The sequence below is a fragment of the Hibiscus syriacus genome, unplaced genomic scaffold (assembly GCF_006381635.1).
Source record: "Hibiscus syriacus cultivar Baekdansim isolate YM2019G1 unplaced genomic scaffold, ASM638163v2 tig00110988_pilon, whole genome shotgun sequence".
Lineage (NCBI taxonomy): Eukaryota > Viridiplantae > Streptophyta > Magnoliopsida > Malvales > Malvaceae > Hibiscus > Hibiscus syriacus.
The window spans coordinates 281230-308306 of NW_024062942.1; the positions used below are offsets into that span (position 1 = coordinate 281230).

At 35.2% G+C, this 27077-nt stretch overlaps 1 protein-coding gene and 2 pseudogenes across 1 annotated transcript; 1 reads left to right on the forward strand and 2 right to left on the reverse strand.

Annotated features, from left to right (window-relative positions):
- Nucleotides 1-1379: 1379 nt before the first annotated feature.
- Nucleotides 1380-12931, reverse strand: LOC120149040 (annotated as a pseudogene).
- A 2903-nt stretch (nucleotides 12932-15834) lies between these two features.
- LOC120148938 (protein LOW PSII ACCUMULATION 3, chloroplastic-like) lies at nucleotides 15835-19978 on the forward strand. Its single transcript, XM_039161899.1, has 12 exons — nucleotides 15835-16213; nucleotides 16878-16908; nucleotides 17196-17288; nucleotides 17365-17427; nucleotides 17782-17893; nucleotides 18039-18124; nucleotides 18457-18515; nucleotides 18604-18706; nucleotides 18792-18852; nucleotides 19090-19172; nucleotides 19245-19325; nucleotides 19673-19978. Exons 1-12 carry the CDS (start codon nucleotides 15894-15896, stop codon nucleotides 19730-19732), a joined length of 1152 nt encoding a protein of 383 aa, XP_039017830.1. The 5' UTR covers nucleotides 15835-15893; the 3' UTR covers nucleotides 19733-19978.
- Nucleotides 19979-20596: 618 nt separating this feature from the next.
- LOC120148937 overlaps nucleotides 20597-27077 on the reverse strand; it is a 39265-nt pseudogene continuing 32784 nt past the window's right edge.

The window sequence follows — 27077 nt, forward strand, 5'->3', positions numbered from 1 at the left end:
GTCAAAGTTCTGGTCAACGCCGGCCAACGCATGTCAATGGTCAACAATCGACCATTTTACACAAATATACGTAACAGAAATTAATTACAAAATTAGTCACCTTCTGCAAATATTTACGAAAGTAACACATGGATTTTACACAAATAGCACTCAAACGGAAATTAATTATAAAATTAACACCCATTCGATGCCCAATCTCTAGGGTGGCGCGTGTGGCGCGTGAACAGTGATACAGTGTCGTAAAATTCCCGAAAAAATTCCTAAAATTATTTTAAGGCATTTTGAGACACTTACCAAGCTCGGTTCACAATTTTGAACAGAGAGCTCGATTTCGAAACATCGGAAACTTTAACGATCTCACCCCTCCACGCGCCACCGATGACAGAGAAAAGGAGAATACCGGTGGACTCAGAACGATGCAAGGAACACGATAGTGCGGAGGTGTCGAAAACGGATTATCGGATTGTCTTGAATCGACGAAAAACCAACTGAAATCGAGTTATTACCGACGATACTTCCGACTGAAATTAATGACGAACAAGGACGATTCACGATGAAAGGTTTGAGGGGTTTTGTTCCTCGGTCGACAACGAACACGATGGTGGTTTCGGTTCGTCGATCGGAGGTCAGACGACGAGTAGATCGGAGTTTAAAGGAGGGTTGAAGAGAAGAGAAAAATGATAAAATCTGTAGAAAAAACATACGGGAGGGGTTATAATTCATTCCAAAAGAAAAATGGGTAAACTATGAGTTTAGCCATTAAATTTCTTGCATTCTTAAAATAATCTGCAACTTTACGATTTTATAATTTAATCCTCAATTTTATTCTAAAATACCAATTAAATCCACCACTTTATAATTTCTAAAATTTAGCCCTAAATTGGGGTGTTACATTGAGTCAAATTCAAGTCGAGTTTTTACTAAATTTTGACCGAGTTGAGTCCGAACTGCTCACGAACTACTCAGTTCATTAAGTACCTCTAGTCAAATGAGTTAAGAATCTTTTAAACATATATAACTTTGTAAATTAATAATTTTTTTAATAAATTTAACATTTTGTATCTAAAACTGTACGAACAATCGTATATTATTCTTGTGCAGTGAAGAATCTAAAAAGATATCATCGCCTAAAACACAAGGCTTTAAAGGAATTTTGTCTCTTAATTGAATTGGATCAAAATCAAATTTTCTTTTGGAATGAGACCGACTTAGTCCAGCTAAACCCAAAGCTCCTTTCACTGCCGTTTTTGTATATAATCATTAAGTAATGATTCTTTGAGTATAAATTAAGAGTGTCTATCAATATTTTTATTTATCTTTTTAGGTACGCCATAGAAAGATTCATCTGAAACAACTTTAAAAATATTTGGTTCTACCATCTACATTACAGACGCTTTAGCAAAGCTTGAAAATACGGAGGATTCATCTTGTAGAAGAGCATTTGGGCTACCTTCCGCAACCTGTACAAGTGACAATAAATTTCTTGACCATTAAAAAAAATCCAAGAGTAGAAACCAGACTATTCTTTAAAGCACTGGATATCATCATTGCAACGGATAAGCAAGATCGAGAATTTAAACACATAAGAAAGAAATTAAGAAGAGAACGCACCAGGGCTCCTTGATTGAAAACCAATACATTGTCCATATTCAAAACCGTCGAAATCCGGTGCGCGATTGTGATCACTGTCATTCCTCGGCATTCCGTGGATATAGTTTTCTGTGAAATTGAACTTGTATGCATATCAACTGACAACTGTCGTTTTCGATGTTAAAATAATTTTTTTCCTCAATTAATCAATAAGAAAATGCGTAGTATAGAGAAATAAGGATCGAATCATCAGAGACTTAGAAAATCACAAATTTATGTTTGGTTGGTTTTAAACTAGGCGAAATACAGTAAAATGGGGGGTTTGGTGAAATGAGATTTAAATGTAATAAAAAGATTAAATAAATAAAAGCTATTAAGGAAAAAATAAGAGAATAAAGATTGTGAGTGAATACTGTAAAAATAGCCTCAAGCCTTGTTTTACTCAATTTCTTTAGATCATCGAATAAGATTTTCCCTCCGGGATTCACGTCGGTTACTTTGTCTACAAGGGCTATCCCCGTGACTCTATCTTATATACCGAATACCCAAGGCAATCTTTGATTCGGCTTCGGTAATTGATTTTAACAACATCAATTGTCGTAGATCAATTACCGTTTAAGTTTGTGGCGACCGACTCGGATTGTTGCTTCAATAACCGTCAATTCCGATCTCAATTCCTCTTGGCAAAGTCATCTCGCCAAGTGTGTTACCAGGAAGTCGAATTGCTTTCTATAAGCCGAATCTTCCTCCCACACGTTTAATCGCAACAACCTCTTGACCAAATCAATCTTTGATTTTGAAAACTGTTTTGATTTTGAAAAATAAACATAGAGATTGAGAGAGATATTCCGAAGATATTAAGGGCATGTTTCAATTCTCCTTTGGAATTGAGTCATGCGTCAGCTTCGGCTTATGAAAAATTTAGCTAAGCATGACAAAATTCATACTTAGCATATTAAAAACAACTTGAAAATAAATGAAAATATGAAAATACTTTGAAAAGTAAAAAGAGAAAGCTTTTATAAAAACTAGAGAGAACGAAAGAATGTAATTTGAGTGATGAGTTTAGGCTTACCCCAAGTGGGTATTTATAGCCTCTCAAAGCCTAAGGATAAACAAAGAAAATAAAATAAAATAATCCTAAAGATAATTGTTTAATTTAAATTCAAACTTAAAACTAGTCTCCTAATGCAACTCTGCTCGTCCATCTTCCAGAAGGCGTGCAGAGGAAGTCTTCTAGAAACCGTCGCTGACTGAACCTTCTAGAAACCGCCACGTCAGACTGCGTTGTGCCCAGAGTTGTGCTCATGTCAACAACCGTGACCAAATAATAATAAAATGCAGAATGCGCCCGTTTTGTCACTAATTCTGGAAAATAAGGATATGCACAAAAACAAACATAACACAATCAATTCAGCAACTTTAATTCCACAAAATCGAAGAAAAAACGAGCAAAGATTAATGATTTTGAACACTCATCAAATTTCCCCTCACTTATCTCATGCTTTTCCTCAAGTATGATTAATCATTTTTGTCAAAAACACTGTTTATCATTCTTTGTCAAGTTTCACATTCAAGGAAAGCAAGGTAGAGACCACAATAACTATTCAAGTCAAGAAATCAATCAATTGAACATCATCAATTAGAACAAGTTAAGTTCAATTATAATATCCATTCATTCATTCATTAATCTCAATGCTTATAACTCAACACTTTACCGGGATTCACTCAAATCACTCAATGTGTTTGAGGTAAAGAAACGCTCAATGTCAGAATTGACACGATATTACCATAGGCTTGCAAGCAAATCAAATCTCCACTACTAATAAGAACAAGATGTATAAATCAAAGGGTCTTTTATTGGTTGTAACGGGGCTCATGTAAATGTGGGGAAAAGGCTAAATATATGGCTAAATATTCAAGGTAAGGAACTAACAAATAATGATCTCAACTCCATCAAATCATTAAGCACAACAAGATAAAAAGACAACATATCAAACAAAAAATTTCTTTTCAAAGTGCATTTTTTTCTTCTCTTTGTTGTTGTTCCATTTTTTTCACGTCTTTTTTTCTTTCTTTTTTTCGAACAACATCCTTTTTTTTCTTTTTTCGAACTGCTTTTTTCCCGATGGAGCATACAATGGATTGACGGTTCACTTGCCCTGAAATAGGTAGAAAAGAGGGATAAAATAAAAAGTTCGGGTTTATAAATGTGGTGAGAACAAAGAAGCGGGAAAAGGCTCAAAAGTGGTTAACTAGGAGGAAAATGTATGGTAGACAATTTAGTGGGAAAACGGAATGGTTAATCCTAAGGCTCCCAAATCATCTTTAAGCATCATGTTCATGTGTAATCTCGACAGTATTTAACATGCAGGTTCTAGAATACCAATGCAAAATTCGACACACTCAATCCAACAAAATGAGAGTGAAAATGATATGCTCGTAAATGCTCAAATCTCACCAAATTGTTTCATGCATTGAGCTAATCACATTTCAACCAACAAAGTCATGGAATGTCACAAAAATACCAACTTATCACAATTCATGCTATTCGCTATCAAGAACATCCTAACCTAAACAATCATGTGTTCCCAAACAAGCATAGCATTACACAAATATTCAACAAGACAAAGAATTTCAACGAAATTTTCGCAAATCCAACCAACGCATACTAGAATTAAAACATGAAGATAAACAAGAGGAAATTCAACCTACACTTTACTCCCCCTCACTTAAAGCGTTTTGCCTCAAAACGTAAAACTAAAGTGCAAGAGAAGGAATAAAATACTCCCCGATTTAATGTCGACCACGACCATGGTAGGAGGCACTAGGACAGTAAAGCGGGCTATCTGGATTGATACCGTGAAATGGAAACATTATCAGTGGTGTTGTCGATGAAAAACCAGCATCTAAATCCCCTATAAAACCATAAACGAGATAATACATTAGTAATAGTTGAATGAAATAGGATTGGAGTCTACCATAGGAGTATTATCCGATGTCGTCGAATGATTGGAACACAATGGAAATCCAATAGGTGTGGTCAAGAGGAAGAGGTGGCCACAGTTGTCATGGACTAGAATGACAAAGATAACGAGAATAGCAAAGAGGAACGATGAATACTCGGTCCGGGGCGGAGGAGCATGGAGTTGTCGGGTTGGTTTCGCGTGCGCACCATCGTGGAGTAGAGAGGAGCGATGGCATGGAAACTCGTTAGCGAAGGCATACGGGTTCGATAAGGTCGACGATGGTAAGAAGAAGAAGAAACGATGGTGTTCTTTTTTGGGGAAGAAAGGGAGTGTTGTGAGGAAAAAGAAAAAGTTTGGGGTTTGTTTTCTTCTGTGCGTGTGGGGGGTGTTTGAGCTTGAATGAAATATACGGTTTTGTTTTTAATTAGGATAAAAAGAAGTTTAAAAATTAAAAAGGGTGATTGAAAGAGATTAGGTGGGGTCTATGGTCAAAGTAAAACAAAGAATAAGAGAAGGGATTGGGGATGTGTGCGGCAGAAAGATAACAAAAAGGGGGGAAATTTTTGGGTTTTGCTAACGTGCGCCGATCTCCTTAAAAGTGTGCTAACGTGCACCGTAGAGAGTCAACGGCATCGGTACCACCAGAGGGGTATCGATACCACTATATAGTAGTATCGGTACCATCTGAAGGTATCAATACCCTCTTTCAATTCTGTTTTCCACGGTATCAATACTGTCAGAGGGGTATCGATACCACACTGCTTGCACGCCATTACACTGCTCCTGGTGTCCGAATTTGGCACTGTTCGGATGATAATTTCTCAAATCTTCATTGTTTAAGTTTGAAAAGCACTTGGTTCCTGTAAAATAATAATAAAAAGTAAATGAAACATGCTTAATCAAAATAAAAATTAAAAATAAAATTGAAAATGTAACGGAATTAAAAACAACAGGTTGCCTCCCATGAAGCACTTTTGTTTAACATCGTTAGCTCAATGACCTGATTCAGACTACATGTTCTATGACATACACTTCAACTTCATTCGCTTCTTCCAACTAAGAAATTCCTTATGAGAAATTCGAAAACTCTCATAAAGATTTCTTCGGATATTTTCTAATTTAAAAATCTTGTCGAAAAGTATGCCTGTCAAAATATCTTTTTTACCAACAATTAATTTCCTCAAATGATTCCTCGATGGTTTCGACTTAATTTTTGGTGCCTGTAAAATAGAAGGCAAAATTTAGACTTAGAAAGAATCAAATCAACACAATCTGAAAATATTTTTTCAACTTTCTAATTTTTTCATCATGATCTTCTAACTCCCTGCATAGATCAAAAGAAAAATTAGTTTCTACAAATTTGTTTTCCAAAGGATCGATAATACCAACATAATTTACGCTCTTCACTTTGTCTGGGTGTTTCATCTTCTTATACACATCAAATTTAACAATCTCGCCATCAAACTCCATGGTTAAAGTCCCGCATCTTACGTCAATTTTTGTGTGTGCATTACTTAGGAAAGGGCACCCCAACAAGATATCAAAGGATGTGCTTGTGCGATCATTCTCCATATCGATTATATAAAAATCGGTAGGAAACATCAAGTCGTTTACCTCCACCAGTACATTCTCTAAGAGTCCTTCCGGATATACCACCGATCTGTCAGCAAGCTGTATTGAGATCCTTGTGTCCTTCAAAGACTTGTTAGTAATCATTTTATAAACAGATAGAGGCATTACATTAATAGATGCTCCAAGATCGCACATGGCTTGTTTTATCTCAACTTTACCAATTTTACAGGGTATTGCAAACATACCTTGGTCTTTAAGTTTCGGTGGTAACTTTCGTTGGAAAACGGCTCAGACGTGCTCTCCCAAATTCACTTTCTCATTCCGGTAAGTTTTCTCTTTGTTGTGCAAAGGTCCTTCAAAAACTGACAATACCTTGGAACATTTCGGATAACCTCAAGGAGAGGTATATAACTTCCATATTCCGAAGTACATCTAATATTTCCTTTTCCTCAGTTTGTTTATCCTTTTTAACTAACCTTGATGGAAAAGGTGGTGTCACGTCATAGGGAGATGGTGTTGGATCTTTCATTTGTTATTCGTCATTCTTTTTTTGTGATCCTGAATCATTAGTCTTCTTGTTTTTTTGGATTGCTTTGTCTGAAGAAACAAGTGGTGCCACTACTGTACCACTTCAAAGAGTGATGGCGCTGACATTCTCCCTTGGGTTTACCTCGGTTTGAGATAAAGCTTATATTGTGGTTCCAAACATCCTACGGTTTGAGCTAGTTGGCTTAGCTACTTGTCTGTCTCTTGGAAGTAAGCTTCAGTACGAATCTGGAATTTTTCTTGGAAAAGTGCTAACCTCTGACAATTGACTCTAATGATGTCTTCTGCGGCTGTTGTGGTGGTGGAGGTGGTCTCGCTTGATAACCTTGATTCGGCCTTGAGTTTTAGTATAACTGAAATTCGGATGATCCCTCCATCCTGGGTTATAAGTATGTCGTAGGAATTATAGGCTCTTTGAGGAGGTCCCGGAAAGTTTCTGATTGCGTTGACTTGAGCTGTTGTGTCGTCTTGAATCAATGGACAATCGTCTGTTGGATGATCAGGTAATGCACATATTCCACATAATTGGTTTTGTCCTGTCTTTCCTGCAACAAGAGAGTTGACAACTTCAGTTAACTCATCTATTTTATTTTCTAACGAATATGAACTTATCTCATGAACTCTTCGAGAGGTTCATTATTTGTGTGGAACTGTTGGGAATTTGCGGCCATCGTGGATATTAAGTCCTAGCCTCAGTAGGAGTCATATTCACTAAGGCTCCGCCGCTGGCAGCATCGATCATCTTATTTCAAGGGGAGATAATCCTTCATAAAAGTATTAAAGGAGTGTTTGTTCAGTTAACCCGTGTTGTGGGCAATTAGAACATAACTTCTTAAATCTCTCTCAATAGTCGTAAAGTGATTCTCCATAAAGTTGCTTGATTCCAATTATTCTCCTTCGTAGTTCACTTACTTTTGCCGCAGGGAAAAACCTGTCAAGAAAAAGACGAGTTATTTGAGACCATGTAGTAATAGAATTAGGGGGAAGATAAAATAACCACTCCTTAGCCGAATCGACTAAGGAAAAAGGAAAAGCTCTACGTTTTATTTGGTCCTCAGTTACTCTATGTGGTCTCATGCTAGTACAGACCATATTAAATTCCATGAGATATTTGTGTGGAATCTCGTTTGGCAATCCATGGAATGTAGGGAGGAGATGAATAAGGCCGATTTTCAATTGGTATAGAGTTTCGCCTTGGGGAAAATCAATGCACAAAGGTCCTTGTTCAGTAGGTGTCTAGATTAACTCCCGAATAGTAGGATCTGCCATCGAAATGTATTAACGGATTCACCTGAATTTGATTTTTCTTCTGGATTTGATTGTTGTCTCATTCTTTCCCGAAGCGTCTGTGCGTGGAGTATCCTAGCTTTGGCTTCGATCTCCGGGTCTTACTTCACTAATACTCCCGGATTAGTCCTGGTCATAAATAAAAAAAACAAACAAAAATTAGTAACTTTGGCGAAGTCTCGGCAACGACGCCAATTTGACAACTGTCGTTTTCGATGTCAAAATAATTCTTTTTTCTCAATTAATCAATAAGGAAATACGTAGTATAGAGAAATAAGGGTGAATCCTTAGGACTTAGAAAATCACAAATTTATGTTTGATTGGTTTTAAACCAAGCAAAAGACAATAAAATGTGGGGTTTGGTGAAATGAGATTTAAATAGTAATAAAAATGATTAAATAAATAAAAGCTATTAAGGTAAAAATAAGAGAATAAAGATTGTGAATGAATACTGTAAAAATAGCCTCAAGCCTTGCTTTGACTCAATTTCCTTTAGATCATCGAATAAGATTTTCCCTTCGGGATTCACGTCGGTTACTTTGTCTACAAGGGCTATCCCCGTGACTCTATCTTGTATACCGAATACCCAAGGCAATCTTTGATTCCGACTTCGGTAATTGATTCTAACTACATCAATTGCCGTAGATCAATTACCGTTTAAGTTCATGGCGACCGACTCGGATTGTTGCTTCAATAACCGTCAATTCGATCTCAATTCTCTCTTGGCGAAGCCATCTCACCAAGTGTGGTCCCAGGAAGTCGAATTGCTTTCTATAAGCCGAATCTTCCTCCCACACGTTTAATCGCAACAACCTCTTGACCAAAGTCAATCTTTGATTTTGAAAACTATTTTGATTTTGAAAAATAAGCGCAGAGATTGAGAAAGATATTCCGAAGATATTAAGGGACTGTTTTAATTCTCCTGTTGGAATTGAGTCATCGCGTCAACTCTCGGCTTATGAAAAATTTAGCTAAGCATGACAAAAGTCATACTTAGCATATTAAAAACAACTTGAAAATAAAAGAAAATATGAAGACTTTGAAAAGTAAAAAGAGAAAGCTTTTATAAAAACTAGAGAGAACGAAAGAATGTAATTTGAGTGATGAGTTTAGGCTTACCCCAAGTGGGTATTTATAGCCTCTCAAAGCTTAAGGATAAACAAAGAAAATAAAATAAAATAATCCTAAAGATAATTGTTTAATTTAAATTCAAACTTAAAACTAGTCTCCTAATGTAACTCTGCTCGTCCATCTTCCAGAAGGCGTGCGGAGGAAGTCTTCTAGAAACCGTCGCTGACTGAACCTTCTAGAAACCGCCACGTCAGACCACGTCGTGCCCAGAGTTGTGCTCATGTCAACAACCATGACCAAATAATAATAAAATACAGAATACGCCCGTTTTGTCACTAATTCTGAAAAATAAGGATCTGCACAAAAACAAACATAACACAATCAATTCAACAACTTTAATTCCACAAAATCGAAGAAAAAACGAGCAAAGATTAATGATTCTGAACACTTATCATCAACACTTGCCGTGCATTCATCCAAACAAAGAACCTAAAATACAAATCAGTACAATTAGTGCCTTTCTTCCTTCGTCAACCAAGCAAGGGATTGCTTCGACAATGAATGTAATTATTTCAAAAAGATAGAAGCAGCTATCTTCTCTAAATCTGTGGAGAAAAAAGGCCAAGCAAAACTATTAGCCTACCCAAATTCACTTCACTGCTATGCAAGGCAGTAAGGCACTGCAACATATTGGGTCGGATACTGTTTTACATTTGAATTTAATATTATAAATTTATCTTCTCTTTGTTTAAATCTTCCAAAAGAAAGGAACGTGGATTTAATTTTCCATGCAAAAGAATGTGAGAACATTTGGAACCAAGCAAGTAAAACCGCAAAATAAATAAAAGTATCAAAGTGTAGTCTCTTAATTTACCTTAGAAGACTTGAGATGCGCACGTGCAAGGCAAAGGAGCTGCCTTTGCCCCAGCTTCCTTTACCTGAGCTTCCAGCTCTCCTGCCGCTTCTACTTCCTCCGTTACACGACATTTCTCCAAAACATCCCATATTTTTGTGTCGTTGCTCAGCTGGAGAGGATCCAGGTTGTCCCTAAAAATAACTAGGAAGACACCAACATAAAACTAACAAAATTGTAACCAAGTCCAAGCTGATTATTATTTATTATGGTGCAATGGCCTCCTCACATTTTATATGAGCTATGATTTGCATATCGACTATGATCTTACAGTTATATATTAGTATTGGTTATCACAAACCACAAAATCATGAGAATATGATGATCAGATGTGCCATGAAGTTATCACCATATATGTCAGGCAAATTATCAAAAACCCATTAGATTGTAAATGAGTACCATAATGATGCTTCAAATAAAAATGGGCTCTGGGGAACAACAGCCAAGCGTGCACGGAGATCTCTAACAGGAATATCAACTATGCTCAAGCCATCCACCAAAATCCACCCTCTGCATATTGGGGTTAGGCGAAAAAGGGCATTCAAAACACTAGATTTTCCGGCATCAGTTCTTCCAACAATTCTTACCTGAGAATATATATATATATATATATTAAAAAGAACACCATCACAGAAATCTGCATCCCAACTGAAGACTTCAAGTCATAGATTGATCAAGTTGCAACTAACAAAACTGCAAATCTCTTTAACCTGTGTCCCTCCTGCTATGGTAAAGGTGATATCATTTAGTGCTGCTGGCAAAGATGGCATATATTTCACGGTAACATTTTGAAAATCGATTACTCATTGAGAAGGCCAACTTAAACATAAATACTGAAATCCATGGGGTTCTTCTTGAGGCACGTTCATATACTAGACAGAAGAGTATCAACATATAATCAGCAGGAAGAATATATATGAATGAAAAAAAAAAAAGATCTATCTCTACACCTGAAGAGCTCTCTCCATTGAAACCATTTCTTTTTCCGTTTCAGTAAAACTTGTCAAGAAGCTTACCAACAAGGAAACAATTGGAGCTGCATATGAAAGAGCTAATCCTACCTGTAAAAGAAAATAGAACGCAGATTATCCATTTGATTCCCAAATATAAGGAAATATTAAAGAGCTCTAACCATTTCCTTTTACTCCTAAAATGAATAACCTAAAGTTCAACTTCAAAGAAATTCAGGAATATACCATAATACCAGTCCTGGGGTGCCAAAACTAATTGGTAAACTGCCATGGGATCCAATAACAGCCATCACAGCAATAAATGAGATTATGGATGCGGCTAATAACTGTAGAGAACCAAAAAAAGTACTAATTACAGTTATAACTTCAAAGTATAACTTTCACTGCGTAAAGTTTTGTAATATCTAGCTAACTCTTGGACACATGCCAACATACCTGAAGGTGCAGGGAAAGCCACAAACTCGTGATTAACTCTGAATATGAAGTTCTCTGATACAGTTCTAAAAACTCAGTGAATCTAGCCAAGAAATAATCATGTTTAGACCAAGTCGAAACCATCAATAAGGTTCTTTTCCTCTAAAATTATATCAGTCTCTCTACGCAGATTCCATTCATAAATAGCAGAATAATTATGAGCTCTGTAGATTCTTTTTAAACAAAATATAATGTTTACATTTGCATTTTATCTTTCACAATTTCAACATGGAAAATTCAGCCCATAAAACACTTCCAGGTATAGGGTGAGTAGCGTTCATTTTTAAGACAAGCACTCTTACAAAAAGTTCTGAAGAACTTAAAAGGTTACATAGACTCTCGTGTTATTTCGAACGGTTTTGTTTTACGCCTTTAACACACAAACATCTAAAAGAACTAATCAAAAGGGGTTATTAAGACCCAAAATCTACCTCTGAATTGAAAGCTCGTATAGTTGATGATCCATCAAGTGTCTCTGTGAAGGATGCATAAATTGGAGAACGTGATACACTGTCCAATCTTCGCAGTTCCCTAGATGTTGACCTGTAGAAGAACTACTGAAATTTTGACCGAGTAAGAATACTCAACTGAAATGCTGCAAACATAAAATAAGTTTCATTGTTAATCTTAATCAGGAGGATCCATTGAACTCTACCTTGTTTCAAAGTCGGTTTTTTTCTTTCTTTTTCCATTAGTCTTGTATAAATCATAATACATATACTGAGTTCTGGCACCAAGGGTATCACATCCACCTTAATACTTACAATTGTCCAATAATTTATATATCTTCAGCTCCATTTCTTCAGGTTACCAGCCATTTTGTTTCTTGAAATTGAAAATTTTATTTATTCCCCACCATTCTCATTTCAAACAAGTTTTCATTTAAGCATGTACTCATATAAACAGATAAACCTCCTTAAGCTCCGTAAGAAGTATAAGCGATAAATGTATTTCAAGGAATGGAAACGACAAAGTCCAGCAAATACCTGTAGCTTTCTATAGATTAATAGATGTTACCAAAATGGCAATAGTAGAAGCAAGAAAAAGACCTACGGCGTTCAAGTAAATCATTTCCATCAGAATTTCATCTCTAGTGTTATTTAATTATTGAAATCCGGAAGATCATAGAATCAAAGTATTGGATGTCCAAAGTACTTGAACATAAGATAAAACTACCGCTATTCCCAATAGGCCCTCAAAATTAGCCAGAAGAATGTTGAGGATGAATGGGAGAGAATCGTCAATTGTATAGAGATCTGATGAGAACCCATATGGCAAAAAAACGTAAGTTTTATATGTGCTAATTAATCATAAACTTTCACGATGTCCAATAAGGTATCTTATTCTAACCTGTTAAGTATTCGTCCACCTGGTGTTTGATCAAAGAACTGGACAGGAGTATTAAGAACCTTATTAAGCAGTGTATTATGCACCTGAACTGCAGCTTTTAGACCACCAAATGCAAACGAGAATGTCCTCGCCATGGTCAGAGAAGAATTAATGATGCAGAAGATGCAAAGTACCAGCTGCAACACCATTTAGTAACTAGATGTCTAGATCAGAAAAAAAAAGGATACATATCAATGATATCCTTCTCTCTATGTCCCCTCACACCCCTCTTCTCTCCTTTACAGTTGCTTCAAATTCTCCTAACGCAGCACTTATATAGCATGAGAATATCAGATCACTGGTAGTCAGACAAGAGGGATTCCGAAGCAATTAGATCCATAGAAGAATTTTAATCAAATATCAGAGCATGAAAAGATTTTGAGACTAGATTTTCTGATGTTTAAGCTATTGTCTTTTTCATATCAACTCAAATTGGTTTTAAGTTTCAAGAAATTTAAGTCAGGTTGCTGGAGTTCAAGATCAACATGTGTCACTTTTACTCTGCTAAGGGTGACAATTAGTGAAAGCTTGGATTGCATAAAGCTTTGTGATAAAATTAGAGTAATTGTCAATATCTTTGATGTAGAAAGGTTACAATTATATATACAAGTTGTAATCATAACTTTAGTAAACTCCTAAGCTAGGAAAGTAATTAATTCTAGGGAAAGATATAATCCTTAAAGTTAGGATTATAACTACTAAAAGATATTAAAAAAATCCCATCTAACTACACATGATCTTTCTAATTTAGGAATCTATTTTCTGACTCAAGCTGGGAAATGGATATCCTCCATCCTTAACTTGCTTACTAGCTTCTAAAAATACTTCCCAGGTAACCCTGGTAAGTATATCTGTAACTTGATCTTCAGTGGACATTAGGGAGTACAAATTAGGCCATTGTCAAGTTTCACCTTTATGAAATGTCTATCCGCTTCAACATGTTTCGTCATGTCATGTTGAACTGGATTATGAGCAATGTTGATTGTTGATTTATTATCACATTACAACTTCATTGGACCGTTCCATTTAATTTTCAAATCTTCCAAAATAATTCACAAATTTCAAGTGTCATCGCCCTAAATTCTACTTCTTCGTTGGATCTAGCCATTAGGCTTCCTTCCAAAACAGTATAACACTTTGAGGTTGATCTTCTATCAACGACCCTACATGGTCTGCATCTATATATGCTTTCAGAGTCAAACTTCTTCCTTTTTTTAAATAAAACTCCTCTACATGGTGTGCCCTTCAAATACTAAAATTTGAGTCAAACTTCCTCCCTTTTAAAGAGAGCAAGAATTGAAAGGAAATGGGGAAAGGGTGGTATGAAGAATATTAATTGCTTAGTTTGATGCATGTCACATGATAACAAATAAGAAGGATTAGACTTCAAACCCGAGCAACAGCAGATGCATAAACCATATATTTCTTTTAAAAAAAAGCATTTCCATTCCAAGAGGCATGAAATCATGAAAAATAGAAATTTCTCATTAGGCATGTTAAAAAGGAAATGAAAGGACAATAGTTGCAGCATTTACATCAAAACCTAAGACCGTAAACACGAACAAGGAAACCAAACTCAATAGAAACAATGTGTTTTACTTTTGTTTTAAGATGAAGCCTAAAAATAATTTAAATAAGAGAAGGATATTAGTCATCAAAACATTGCGAGAAGCCATTTCCGTCCCAAACCTGGAAAAAGAAAAAAAAAGAATGAACAAAGGAAAATATTAAAGTGATGACTTGTTTATCTTTTAAAGTTTAAACATGTAAACTATCAAAGATAGAAGGAAAATTCAAACTAAAATTGGAACAAAAGTACAGAAAGAAACTAATAGCTAAGAATTTTAAAATCCCGCCCCGTTTCCCGGCGAACAAACAGAGGCTTAACACCATGTATATAGTGCTTTAAAAAAACATGCGTCATTTATCGATTCCTGCTAAAATCCAAGAGAATATAGTCTCTCAGGAAACAAACAGAATTTAGAAGTTACGACCAACATTAAACAAAAATAAAGCTGAAACGCTCAGACCAAGCAAAATTAGTAAGCTGGCCCAAAAATAATAATAGTAATTCTTTTGACTTAATTTTGTTAGAGAAGAAAAATGAACTTACGAAAGGAGAATTAGGCACGTGCTGAAAAAATCACATCATTCATCTCATGACTTCAATCTCTCCATCCAAATAAAAAAATCTGTGTTGGTGTGAAAGAAAGAATAGTCTTCTTCTCAGCTCAGCTCAGCTGTCACGAACTCAACAAATTTACATTATATTTTTCTTCAGCTAATCGCTTACTGCATTCGGCTGTTTCCTCTCATCTTAGGCATCTATATTCTCGGGGTTTTTTCCCCATGTACATAGACACTAACATAATAGCAAATGATAATATAACTAAAATTTAAAATATTGGGCTGACAAGTGACAAATGTATTTACTCTAATATAATTTTTGTTTACTTATGTGGAATTTCATTAATCAGATTGAGATAATCAAATTATTCAAACAAAAGCTCTTCTTTATTAGATTGTCACTGATTCTCTCTGTCCACGCACAAAGATCCCAAGGAACCGGTGATATATACATTTGTTAGATTGTACTAATTCTTTTTAATAATTAATTTATTTTCTGAATAATATATTTTTAAATTAATATTATTCATTAATGTTAGTAAATATGGAATAAATATCTACAATTATTGCTCAACAGAAAATGATTAGAAGTGAATACTCCCTCTGTCCTATTAGAAGTTATTTTTAATTTTTAAAATAATTTCATTCAAAATGTCTAATTATAAAATTTAATAAAAACTAATATTTTTCTTTTTCTTTTCATTTTTATATGTCTATTTTTTTATACCTGTCAAAATAAATCAGTAATTCTATCAATTATTTCTTAAAGATAATTTTATTATTTCTTAAATTACCTCTTAAAATTATGTGCATCGTTAATATGAAACAATGAATGAAGTATGATTTATTAAGAAAATGATTTGAAAAGAGGTACACGTGGCTGAAGCTGGTTATCATATAATCTCATCCATTGTTGACAGAGGTTTCCATCGCGCCTCTCTTCTAGTTCTCGAGACTTTCAGCAAAACTAGCTCAGCAGCTACAATGGCCATGAATTTCATGGCCGTCTCTCTTTATTCACCTCGCTCGATCTGTCCACCTCGCCATTCCCTCGTTCCCCTTCACCTTGCTTCTTCCCATCGTTTAGCCACTTTCTCTGCCGGACCAAGAATTCCAATCCAATGCGCCACCAAAGACAACAAGGAAACAACCCCTCCCACTGCACCACCGACGCAAATCTTCGATCCCAAGAAAGGAGTGGCGCTTTACAAGCCTAAGTCATACGATGTTCTCGTAACCGATGCCGCTAACTCCCTCGCTTATGCTATTCAAGATGGCCAAACCCGTATCGAGATTGATTTCCCGTATGTTTTCTATCCTTCTCTTAATTTGAGAACTCTTTCCCATTTATTTGGGTATTATGAGGCTTGCAAAAGCTTTTTCTTGATTCCCATTCTCCCTTTAGTTATCCATAGCTATCCCAATTTTGCTGGCCTTGATATGGTTCAGTATGACAAGCTTTGCCTGTTTAAATTTGCGAAATCACCTGTTAATAGTACTTTGGCTGCTTCCCATATTTCCCTTTTAAATTCTATCTGCTTATGCTTCCTAATATTTAATGTAAACTTAGTCATGACGGATGGGAATAAATGACTTGATTTTTAGCAACAATTCTAATAAAATTGTTGTTTATTAATGTGAAATCATACATTTTATTCTTAAAAGAAATATAATATTTTCATGTGAAACTTTTGGGTGGTGTGTATTATAGGCATTAAGTTATTAGCCACTAGGCAGTAGTTGATTATACTTCCACGTGAGTAAATATTTTTCTCTGGACACTTAGCTGTTAGAACTTACTGGTGTGAAATTGTATGAGGAGTCTTCAGTCTTCTCATAATTTCATAATTCTCATACATGCTTCTTCAGCTCATCCATTTTGGTTAAGCATTTCAGTTGATTGTCTATTTACTTTTTTTCCTTCTAATATTTGGTCCTTTTTTGTGTATGGATTTTCTGCCTTTACAGGCCCTTACCGAGCAATATTTCTTCTTATAAGGTACCTCTTTCGTTTCTTCACTTCTCAAATGGGTTGAATGACCCTTCATTGATTTTCTTGCTCATTTAAATATTTACTGCAATTTATTTTTAAAACTTTTTGTATCTTGTTTTTGCTTCTAATCTGTCCATTTGTTTTAGTAATAGAAATGAGAAACCTAAATCCGGTACTGTTGCCTCTGCTCTAGGTGTAGTATTTTAATAAATCATAATTACTGTATTATAATATTGATATTCAAGGTGAATTGTTATAGTACATAATTTTCTCTGATGTATAAATATATGAAGGGATCTTCAGATGATTTCATCGATGCCAACATTCAACTTGCCTTGGCTGTTGTCAGGAAACTCCAACAGAAAGTGGAAACTCGAGCTTGCATAGTAAGATACTTTCACTTTGCTGAAAAATTGTTCCTTTCGTTTCAAAGATAACTATAATTTCTTACTTCTTGTTCAGGTGTTTCCTGATAAACCAGAAAAGCGCAGGGCCTCAGAGCTTTTCAAAGCAGCCCTTGACTCGGTAATAAAATGAATTACTCTAGATTACTTTCTATTTTTCTGTTCCACTCTGTGCAGGTGGATTCTTTCAATGGCAAGGGGTTTGTTGTTTTTCAGCCACTGAAGTACACATGGGGGTTACAGGGGTATCTCATTGGTCATTTGGCCTCGATATGCATTTTATTCCTTAGATGGTTTGAGGGTCTATAAATTCTGACACTTATATTTAAATATATAACCTGTCTATTCATGCAGTTATAGCTTTTATATAGGGGCAGTACGCTTTTAACCTTGTGCCTTAATTTCATGATCCTTTATTCATATGCATAGTTGCCTTTGGAGTTAAGGGATTGTAATTATTGATTCTTCCTTTCAGATTGATGGTATATCTATAGGCTCCCTTGACGATGTCCCTAGTGGAGCTGTCACCACATTCTTCAAATCTATCAAGAACACTCTGGATTTTGATTTTGAAGATGAAAATGAAGGTTTGTTCCTGAACATTGAGCTTTGAGTGGGAATTTTCCTTTCCATATATCAATGAATTGGGTTGTTAAATTCCTTCATTCATATCCTCTTAACTTGTTTCTACTTACACACGCCTTTGAACATTCTGCAATCTCTGCAATGCAGGTCGTTGGGAATCCAAGGAGCCACCGACTCTTTATATATTTATTAATTGTAGCACACGTGAACTTTCTGTTATAGAGAAGTATGTGGTATGATTCTTATACTTTTGTATGGCCTTTCACCCCTTTCACGAGCCTATTTATTTTGTGTTTATAGCTTGCTACGTGCTTGACCTTCAAATGGTGGCTTTTTGAAGTTATGCACTTCTGCTTTCTTGGTTCTGCAAATCTGATGAGTTTATATGCAGGAATAATCATGTCTGATCACTAATTATTTAAAACAGGAAATAACTTAAATAATCTTCACTGTAAGATATATTGAGTCAGTACATGATTAAAATTTAGTTTAGGCCCTAGGGGAATAACATATTGATGTCGTCTTAATTTCTTCCTGGTTGTGTGACTGTGCTTTGATTTTGCAGGAAAAGTATGCACCGTCCACCCCCACACTTCTATTCAATCTTGAACTTGACACTTTACGGTATAACTTTACTACATTTTCCCCTTTTAATGAGGATTCAATAAAGATCAGTGAATTTACTTTTTATTGGGGCTGCTTATGTTTGCAGTGCTGACTTGGGTCTTTTGGGGTTTCCTCCCAAAGATTTGCACTATCGATTTCTTTCACGATTCATCCCCGTCTTCTATATACGGATTAGGGAGTACTCCAAGGTAGTTGTTAAATACATTGTTTCGCTTCATTGAGTTTAATTTCTGATACAGTTCTAATGACCATTTTCTTCCCAACTGTTGTAAGACGGTAGCTGTTGCACCTTTTGTCGTGAACTACAGTGGAGCACTATTTCGCCAGTATCCTGGTGCGCAAGTAAACCTTGAAATTTTCCATTTAACTGCTCCATTTCTGTCCTATCATAGATTAAAAACGTTGTACAAATCAACTACGGCAACTTGGTGCTTGCAGATTTGCACCTGTCAAAATCTCTAAGCTTTTTTCTCACTGCTTTGTGAAAAACGAGCTTTTAACTTGCAGTCAGATTTGGGGTATAATGACGTGTGTTTACATATCTCCTTGTTTTAACTTAGAATATGTGCAGGACCTTGGCAGGTGATGCTAAAGCAATCGGATGGTTCTTATGCTTGTGTAGCTGAGAGTGCAACTCGTTTCACTCTGGGAGAGGTATTTGTCTCAACTCTTGGTCATTTTGTGTTGCATTCTTTGTGATGACATTTATTTTTCGGTTTTGTCTAGACCAAGGAAGAACTGCTGCGGGTCCTTGGATTGCAAGAGGAACAAGGAAGCCAACTAGAATTTCTTCGCAGAGGCTACAAGGTTTTTTTGTCTATTATATTTTTACATTACCTTGTATCATTTGAGATTCTTAAACTGAATGCTCATAGCAATATCCACTATGCCACCCTGAAAAAAGTTCCAACTTACTTTTGCCTTCCGGTTTTACATCTCTGGGCTAATGGGCCTTAATGTACCGTAGAACTTCAGTTGGTATTCTCGGAAACTAGGAACACATTTTGTATCAGATAAAAAGTATACATATTTTGGCAACGTAGTGTGTGTGTGTGTATATATATATATATATATATATATGTTATGTAGCAGAGATTTAAGTATCCTGAAAATCTAATTAGCTAACCAACTAATGAAGTCATCTAATATTGCAGACTTCCACTTGGTGGGAAGAGGATGTTGAATTGGAGGTATCTTCTGCATGGCGTAGTTGAGCAAACTGAATGTTAAATACAGCAAGATGTCTCGCATATAGATGGTGAAGTTTGATGATGCTCGGAACATTCTTTTCCTTATAGATTTCTTTTAAACCCTTTCGTTTAGATTCCCCTGTAATTAATCCCCTTCTTACAAATCAGAGTAAGCAACAAGAACTTGTTTGTTTCAGACTAGTGGAGAAGACAGTAAGAGGAAGTAAAGTGATATTCAAGGTTGTTCATATGATTTCCTGATAAACATCAGTCAAATATTCTTTTTTTTTTCGTTAACTTTTAATTTGGTAATTAAGCAACAGTTTATGCCATAATCTTGACCTGTTCTAGCAGTTGCCATGCAAGTTACTATTGTTTGAATCATAATAAACCATACAAATATGGAAATAGAATGAGTTCAATATAAATAAGATTGCGAATGGACAGATCTAATTTATTTATTTATTGTTTGAATTCGTTGGATCATGTGGATATAGCTCCACACAAAAGGAAGTTTGAAACTTGTTCAAGGTTAGTACTAGAAATAAAGTAAAAACGTCAGTGTCATGCTCAACTATAACTATAAATATACATGTGATCAATAGTATTACATCTAATTTTCAAACAAAATTAATGTCATTGTACAAACCCAAGACTTGTGTCTTGGATTTATGCTTTTACCATGTAAAATCCAGCAGATTTAACATTCAGATACCAACATTCGTAGCCCCTTTGCCTATTTTCAGGGTTGTGTGTGTGTTTTAAAAAAAGTTAGCAGACAAGTGTACGAGACGAGTTTACTAAAGTAAGATCGTTTCTGCAGTCGTAACAGATACCAAAACACCTTGAACTTGTTCCAGTGTGGAGGCAGAAATAGCTTGTTTGATTTTATGAGTCAAGATCGGAGAAATCAGGATCTTTTGGCTTCGAAACCTTGAGCAAGCTCTTTGAACTAGTCGTGCCTTTACCCTTTTGTCCACGAATGTTAGCTGCAAACCGTGATGAAATACAGTTGCACGAAGGCTGTGGGATTCTGCAGTGCTATCAGTTCGATCAATTAAGGCCTGCTGATCATCATAAATATAGTCTAGATCCTCCTCCTCTTCCTTACGTCGCAGTTCCTCTTCTTTCCTTTTCACATGCTTGCGCCATGCTGTTTGGATGAAACAGGCCGCACAAGTCTGCCATTGCTGTGAGTAGAACCGGAAAGTGTGCTGAACCTGCCTACTATGGACTCGAAACGAATTTCAGCTCTTCAGCTTCTAAAGAAAAAGCTTCCACCTCGCTTAAAGCTATGACTGTTCGAGTACATAATGGTAAGTTGGAACTAGCTTTGGGTCAAGCGCCCAAGTCAAGAGCTCCTCACCAAAAAAAGTCCCCCTCTTTCAGCAAACCTCTGTTGTAAAAACCACTCCTCCCACCATCTGTAGTCACACTTTCAAGGAGATCACGTATGACGAAAAGCATCTCGTTTACTGGATCCCCTTCACGGACTATGTAAGTGTATTCTGTGTATAGACTTGGTTTGAGTCGCTCACCGATTGCATCAAGTAACCTCTCATCCATATTGGCAAACAGAGGAACCTGCATACCGCAACAAGAGTTTCAAGAAACTCAAATCCAATCTCTAAGTTAACTCATAAGGTGCGGAGTCTACATGATGATGCGCAACTTTTGACAACATGTAATGTATGAAACGTTCACTAGGTCACCCACGGAAATTTAGCAGTTGCTTGATGGAGAGCAAAAAAGAAATGAGATCCTTACCCTTCGGAGCAGATTCAAACAGAGATGTCGCTTAATGTCCCTCCTCGGATCTTTTGGTAAACTCTGGACTAATTTCTCTTTGTCAACTCCACGAGTCTCCATCCATTTGTATTGATCATAACGCCGAACTCTGACCTTGAGATCCTCAGGAAGCGCACGATGATGCATCCATAACTCGGAGTCATGCCTTTTGATCCTCATTTCCTCAAGACGAACTGTAAGAGATTGAAGGTAGGTCTTGTCATAACTGGTTTTCGTCCGAGCACAAAATTTTACTTGGCGGGAAAATAATGTGGATAAAAAATAATTTTAATTTAAAAAATGTTTTGAGAGTCGCCATCGACCTTTTTGGGTTAGGTAGGTCGAATACCTAAAAATTATCCTTTAAAAGAGTTTTTAAGAAAACCTCAGTTAAAAGATAAATTGGTCTGCATTTAACCAAAAATTCATTCTTTTTATAAATAAAAAGGGATACGTGATCGGTTACGTTTGAGAAATGATTAGCACTCACACAATGTCCAAAATTAGTACATATCTATTATAAATTGTCTCTAATAATAGAATTTAAAAATTCAAATATGAATTTAATTTACAATAGTGTTATTTCAAATTTAATCTGATATTTCTAAAGAAAAAATATTAAATATATATATATATATATTTAGGGTTTTGTAAATAGGATATTTATTTATTTACAAATATCAGAAAATGACATTTAGTTGCTTTAAGACTGTCTTTTCTTTAATATTAATAAATAAATAAATATTAATAAGAATATAATAATTTTCTTAAAAAATAATGAATTAAATATATATATATATATATATATATAAGCATGATATTTATTTATTTTTAATATATCAAAATAAGACATATAGTTGCTTTAAGACTGTCCTTTCTTAACATTTTTGGAAAATAAATAAATATTAAAAATAATAAATTTCCTAAGAAAATAATTTAAATAAAAACAATATGTATTTCTGGTTTATATAAGTAGGATATTTATTTATTTTTAAAATATCATAATAGGACATCTAGTTGCTTTAAGACTGTCATTTTCTTTGATATTAAAAATAAATAAACATTATTATTTAATTAAATATATATTTATATGACTAAGATGAAAATAATAATAATAAAATAATAATAATTAAAGTAATAATTTAAACATATAGAAAGTAATAATAAAAACAAAACAAAATTGCAAATAAATAATTATCAAAATAAAAGAAATTAAAATTAATAATATTAAAATATAAAGTATTAAAATTAAAGATACTAATTCGAAATATTATGAAAGATAATGGTTAATAGTGTAATTTAACCTAATTAATTTATTCGGGATATAAATATGAATTAATAAAATTATGATGGACTAAAATGGGTATTTACCCTAAATATTTAAACATATATAAATTAGGGACTAAAATATAGTAAAATAAAATGCGAGAACAAAATTAAAATAATTAAAAGTATGAAACAAGTGACCAAAATGGAAGTTTATGAATTCTGAGTGGCTGCGGAGATGATTTTTCCAAAAGGGAAATTACAGAGACACTCCTCTCCCAAAACGGCGTCGTATGGGGAGGGTATTTAAACCCTTTTACCTGGCCCCTTAAGGGCCAAATCCCTCATTTTTCTTTTTTCTCTCTCTCCCCAATATGAGAGTTCTCTCATTTCTCTCTAAATTTCTGTCACAGGCGAGAGTCCGGCCACCGTCGGCCACCGTGCTTCGACGGCGATGGCCACCACCGGCCATCATTCATGGCCGAAATTTACAAACCGACCCCAAATTAAAGCCCCAATTACCCTAAACACAAATCCAAACTTATTTTCCCTAAAAACTCACTGAAACCGCTAGATCTAAACGTTTTACCTTCGAAAAACTTGATGACGATTGATTTTCTCGGTAAATTTCTTTCGGTATTCCACTATTTTTATTCTCTATGGTTGGTTGCCGTTGTTAATTGTGCTTGTTGTTGGTCTCTGTCTTGCTGTCGTCGTCTCTTCCTCCGTTCTTGCTCTTTGTTTTATTTTGTAGGGAAGGTGATGGCTTTATAGCCTCTACGGGTGATGGCCTCGGACCGGTCACAAGGGCTCTTTTTCGGTGAGTCACCAAACTATGGTGGTGACTCACCATAGCCTTCAACGTGGGCGGTTGGCGTGGTGCTTCTGGAGACTTCTAAGAGGTGTCGTGGCAGCAGCAACGTCGGCAGCAGCTGGTTAGACCACCTAGCAGTGGAAACGTCGGCAGCAGCGATTGGAAGCAGAGGTGGCACAGCATGGTCTTCTGGAAGCATCAGGAAACCCTACAAGGGTTAGGGTTTCTCAGGTCTAGTGGGTCTGGACCAAATCATTTGGGCCTTCGGGTTATTGGGTTGATTCTAGTTGGACCACTGGTTTGTAAATGGCCTGGAAATGTAAAAAATATTATTTAATAATAATAATTATCGTAACCGGTTTTCGTCCGGGCACGAATTTTTTTACTTGGCGGGAAAAGTGATGTGAATAAATGCTTTTTAAAATAATTTGGGAGTCGCCATCGGCCTTTTGGGTCAGGTAGGTCGAATACCTAAAAAAAATATCTTTTAAAAGAGTTTTTAAGAAAACATCAATTAAAAGATAAACTGATCTGCGTTTTAACCAAAAATTCATTCTTTTTAATAAAAAAAAGGGATTCGTGGTCGGTTACGTTTAGGGAAGGATTAGCACCCCTACAACGCCCAAAATTGGTACTTTTTAATTATAAATTGTCTCTATTATTAGAAATTTAAAAATTCAAAATATATTTAATTTATAATCCTATTATTTCAAAATTATAATTATGAGAAAAAAATAATTTATGTATATTTATAAATAAAATATTTATTTAGTTAGAAATATCAGAAAAGGACTTCTAGGTGCCTTAAGACAGCTCTTTTCTTTGATATTAAATATTAATATAATAATTTATATTATATTATATTTTTTATAATATTTAATTTTAAAATACCAGAATAGGACATCGAGTTGTATTAAGACTGCCCTTTTCTTCGATATTGAAAAATAAATAAATAAATATTAAAATAATTTATGTAAAAAAAAATATATATAAATTATTATTTATTATATATATATTTATATGACTATATAATAATAATAAAAATAATATATAAATAAGTAAAATTAAAACAATAAAAATACAATTAGAATTATATATTTAAAAGCAGTAAAAAAATGAAAATATTTAAAATTAGTGACTAAATTATAATAAAATTAAAATTAAATACCTAATTCATAATTATTTAAAATTATAAGGATTAAACATGCCATTTTCCTTATTTATTTAATTTAGTGACTAAAATAAAATTATATAAAATTCGAATATCAAATTAAAATAAATTAAAAATATATACTCAGGATTAAAATATTATTTATTAAAATTAAAGGATTAAATCAGTAATTTATCTAAAATATTTATAATTACGATTAAGGGCTAAAATATAAATAAATAAAATTTAGAGACCAAATTAAAAGGATTATAAATTTGATTTAGTGACTAAAATGTAAGAATTACAAGTTAGGATGGCTGCGAAAAGGGTTTAACCATACATGTAAATTACGCATATACCCCTTCCCAAAACGACGTCGTTCGGGAAGGGATATATATAACCCTTCATAGCTGGCCCGAAGGGCCAGCAGCCTCATTTTTCATTTCTTCTTCTCTCTCAAAAACGAGAGAAGAAGAAGCTCTCTCGGTTCTCTCTAACTTCCCTCATCGGAGGGAAGCCGGTTACCGGGCGGCAGCCGTCTGCCGCCGTAATCCCTGCCGCCGGCCACCGCCTCCGGTGGCCAGAAATTTCCAACTTTACCTAAAATATAGATCTAAACGCCCTAAGACCGAATCCGGTCTTTGTTTTCCCTAAAAACCCTTAGGTTCCTGTAGATCTAATTTTTTTTACCTTCGGCTTTCGGCTTTCCGATGACGCGAGGAGTCTCCGATGACTATGGTTTCCTCGGTAAGTTTCTCTATTCTCTCTTCTTTTGATTTCTGTGGTCTACCGGTTGTTGTGGTTGTTCTCTGTATCTCTCTGGTCGTTGTTCTTCCTCTCTTCTTTTTTTTTCTCTATTTTTGCTGGTTGTCGTTGCTTGCTCGTGGTTTTGGTGGTGGTTCCTTTTTTTTCTTTCTTTTTTGATTTTGCAGATTTGGTGGCTTTATAGCCACCACCAAGGCTCGCTATGGACCAGTTAATAAGGCGATTTTCCGGTGAGTCACCAAACTATGGTGGTGACTCACCCTATAGCTTCAACGTGGAAGGGCAGCTGGCTTCTAGAAGCTGCTGGAAAGGGTGCTGTAGTAGAGTTGAAACGTGGAGGGGCTGCTTCAGTTGGAAGCTGCTGGAATTTGAAACGTGGAAGGGCTGCTGCAGCTAAAAATTTAGTGTCTACAGCTGCCCCTCTTTGCTCATTCTTGTGTTAACAAGAATAGGGCAAAGACGAAAAGATAATAAATTTTTGCTCATTTGACTTCTCTTGATTAGGACATAAATGTTGAACAAATTCTTCTCATTATGAACTTCTTCCACTGTAAATGACAATTCATCCCCTTCTATGATGAAATCTAGCAAAAGGTTGAACATTGATGTTGCTCTATATCCTTCTACGATAGAGTCGAGCAAAATGTTGAATAAGTTCTTCTCATTACGAAGTTCTTCTCATTACGAACTTCTTCTTCTTCATATGAGTTCTTCTCATTATGAACTTCTTCTGGCAAAGTTGATGTTGATATACCTTATGTGATAGAATCAAGCAAAAGTTGAACAAGTTCTTCTCATTATGAACTTCTTCTTCCTCTTCAGATGAGTTCTTCTCATTATGAGCTGTCTCTGGAAATGTTGATGTTGATCTATCTCCTTCTGCGATAGAGTCGAGCAAAAGGTTGAACAAGCTCTTCTCATTATGAACTTCTTCTTCCTCTTCAGATGAGTTCTTCTCATTATGAACTTTCTCTGGAAATGTTGATGCTGGTCTATCTCCTTCTGGATAGAGTCGAGCAAAAGGTTTAACAAGTTCATCTTATTATGAACTTCTTCTTCTTTCTTCAGATGAGTTCTTCTCATTATGAGCTGTCTCTGGAAATGTTGATCCATCGAATGATGAATTCAAGCAAAAGGTTGAACAAGTTCTTCTCATTATGAACTTTTTCTTCCTTCTTCAGATGAGTTCTTCTCATTATGAACTTTACCTTCGTAATGCTGATCCATCGAATGATGAATTCAAGCGAAAAGTTGAACAAGTTCTTCTCATTAAGAACTTCTTCTTCCTTCTTCAGATGAGTTCTTCTCATTATGAACTCGACCTGGTAATGCTGATCCATCGAATGATGAATTCAAGCGAAAAGTTGAACAAGTTCTTCTCATTATGAACTTCTTCTTCTTTCTTCAGATGAGTTCTTCTCATTATGAACTCCTTCTTCAGATGAGCTCTTCTCATTATGAACTCTACCTGGAAATGTTTTAATAATAAAAAAACATTCTGCACTGTAGGGCTTACAGCTGACTCGAAGGTTTTGAAAACATCAAAAAGCTCCCAAAGACTTTTTGGAAACATCATGCACTGTAGG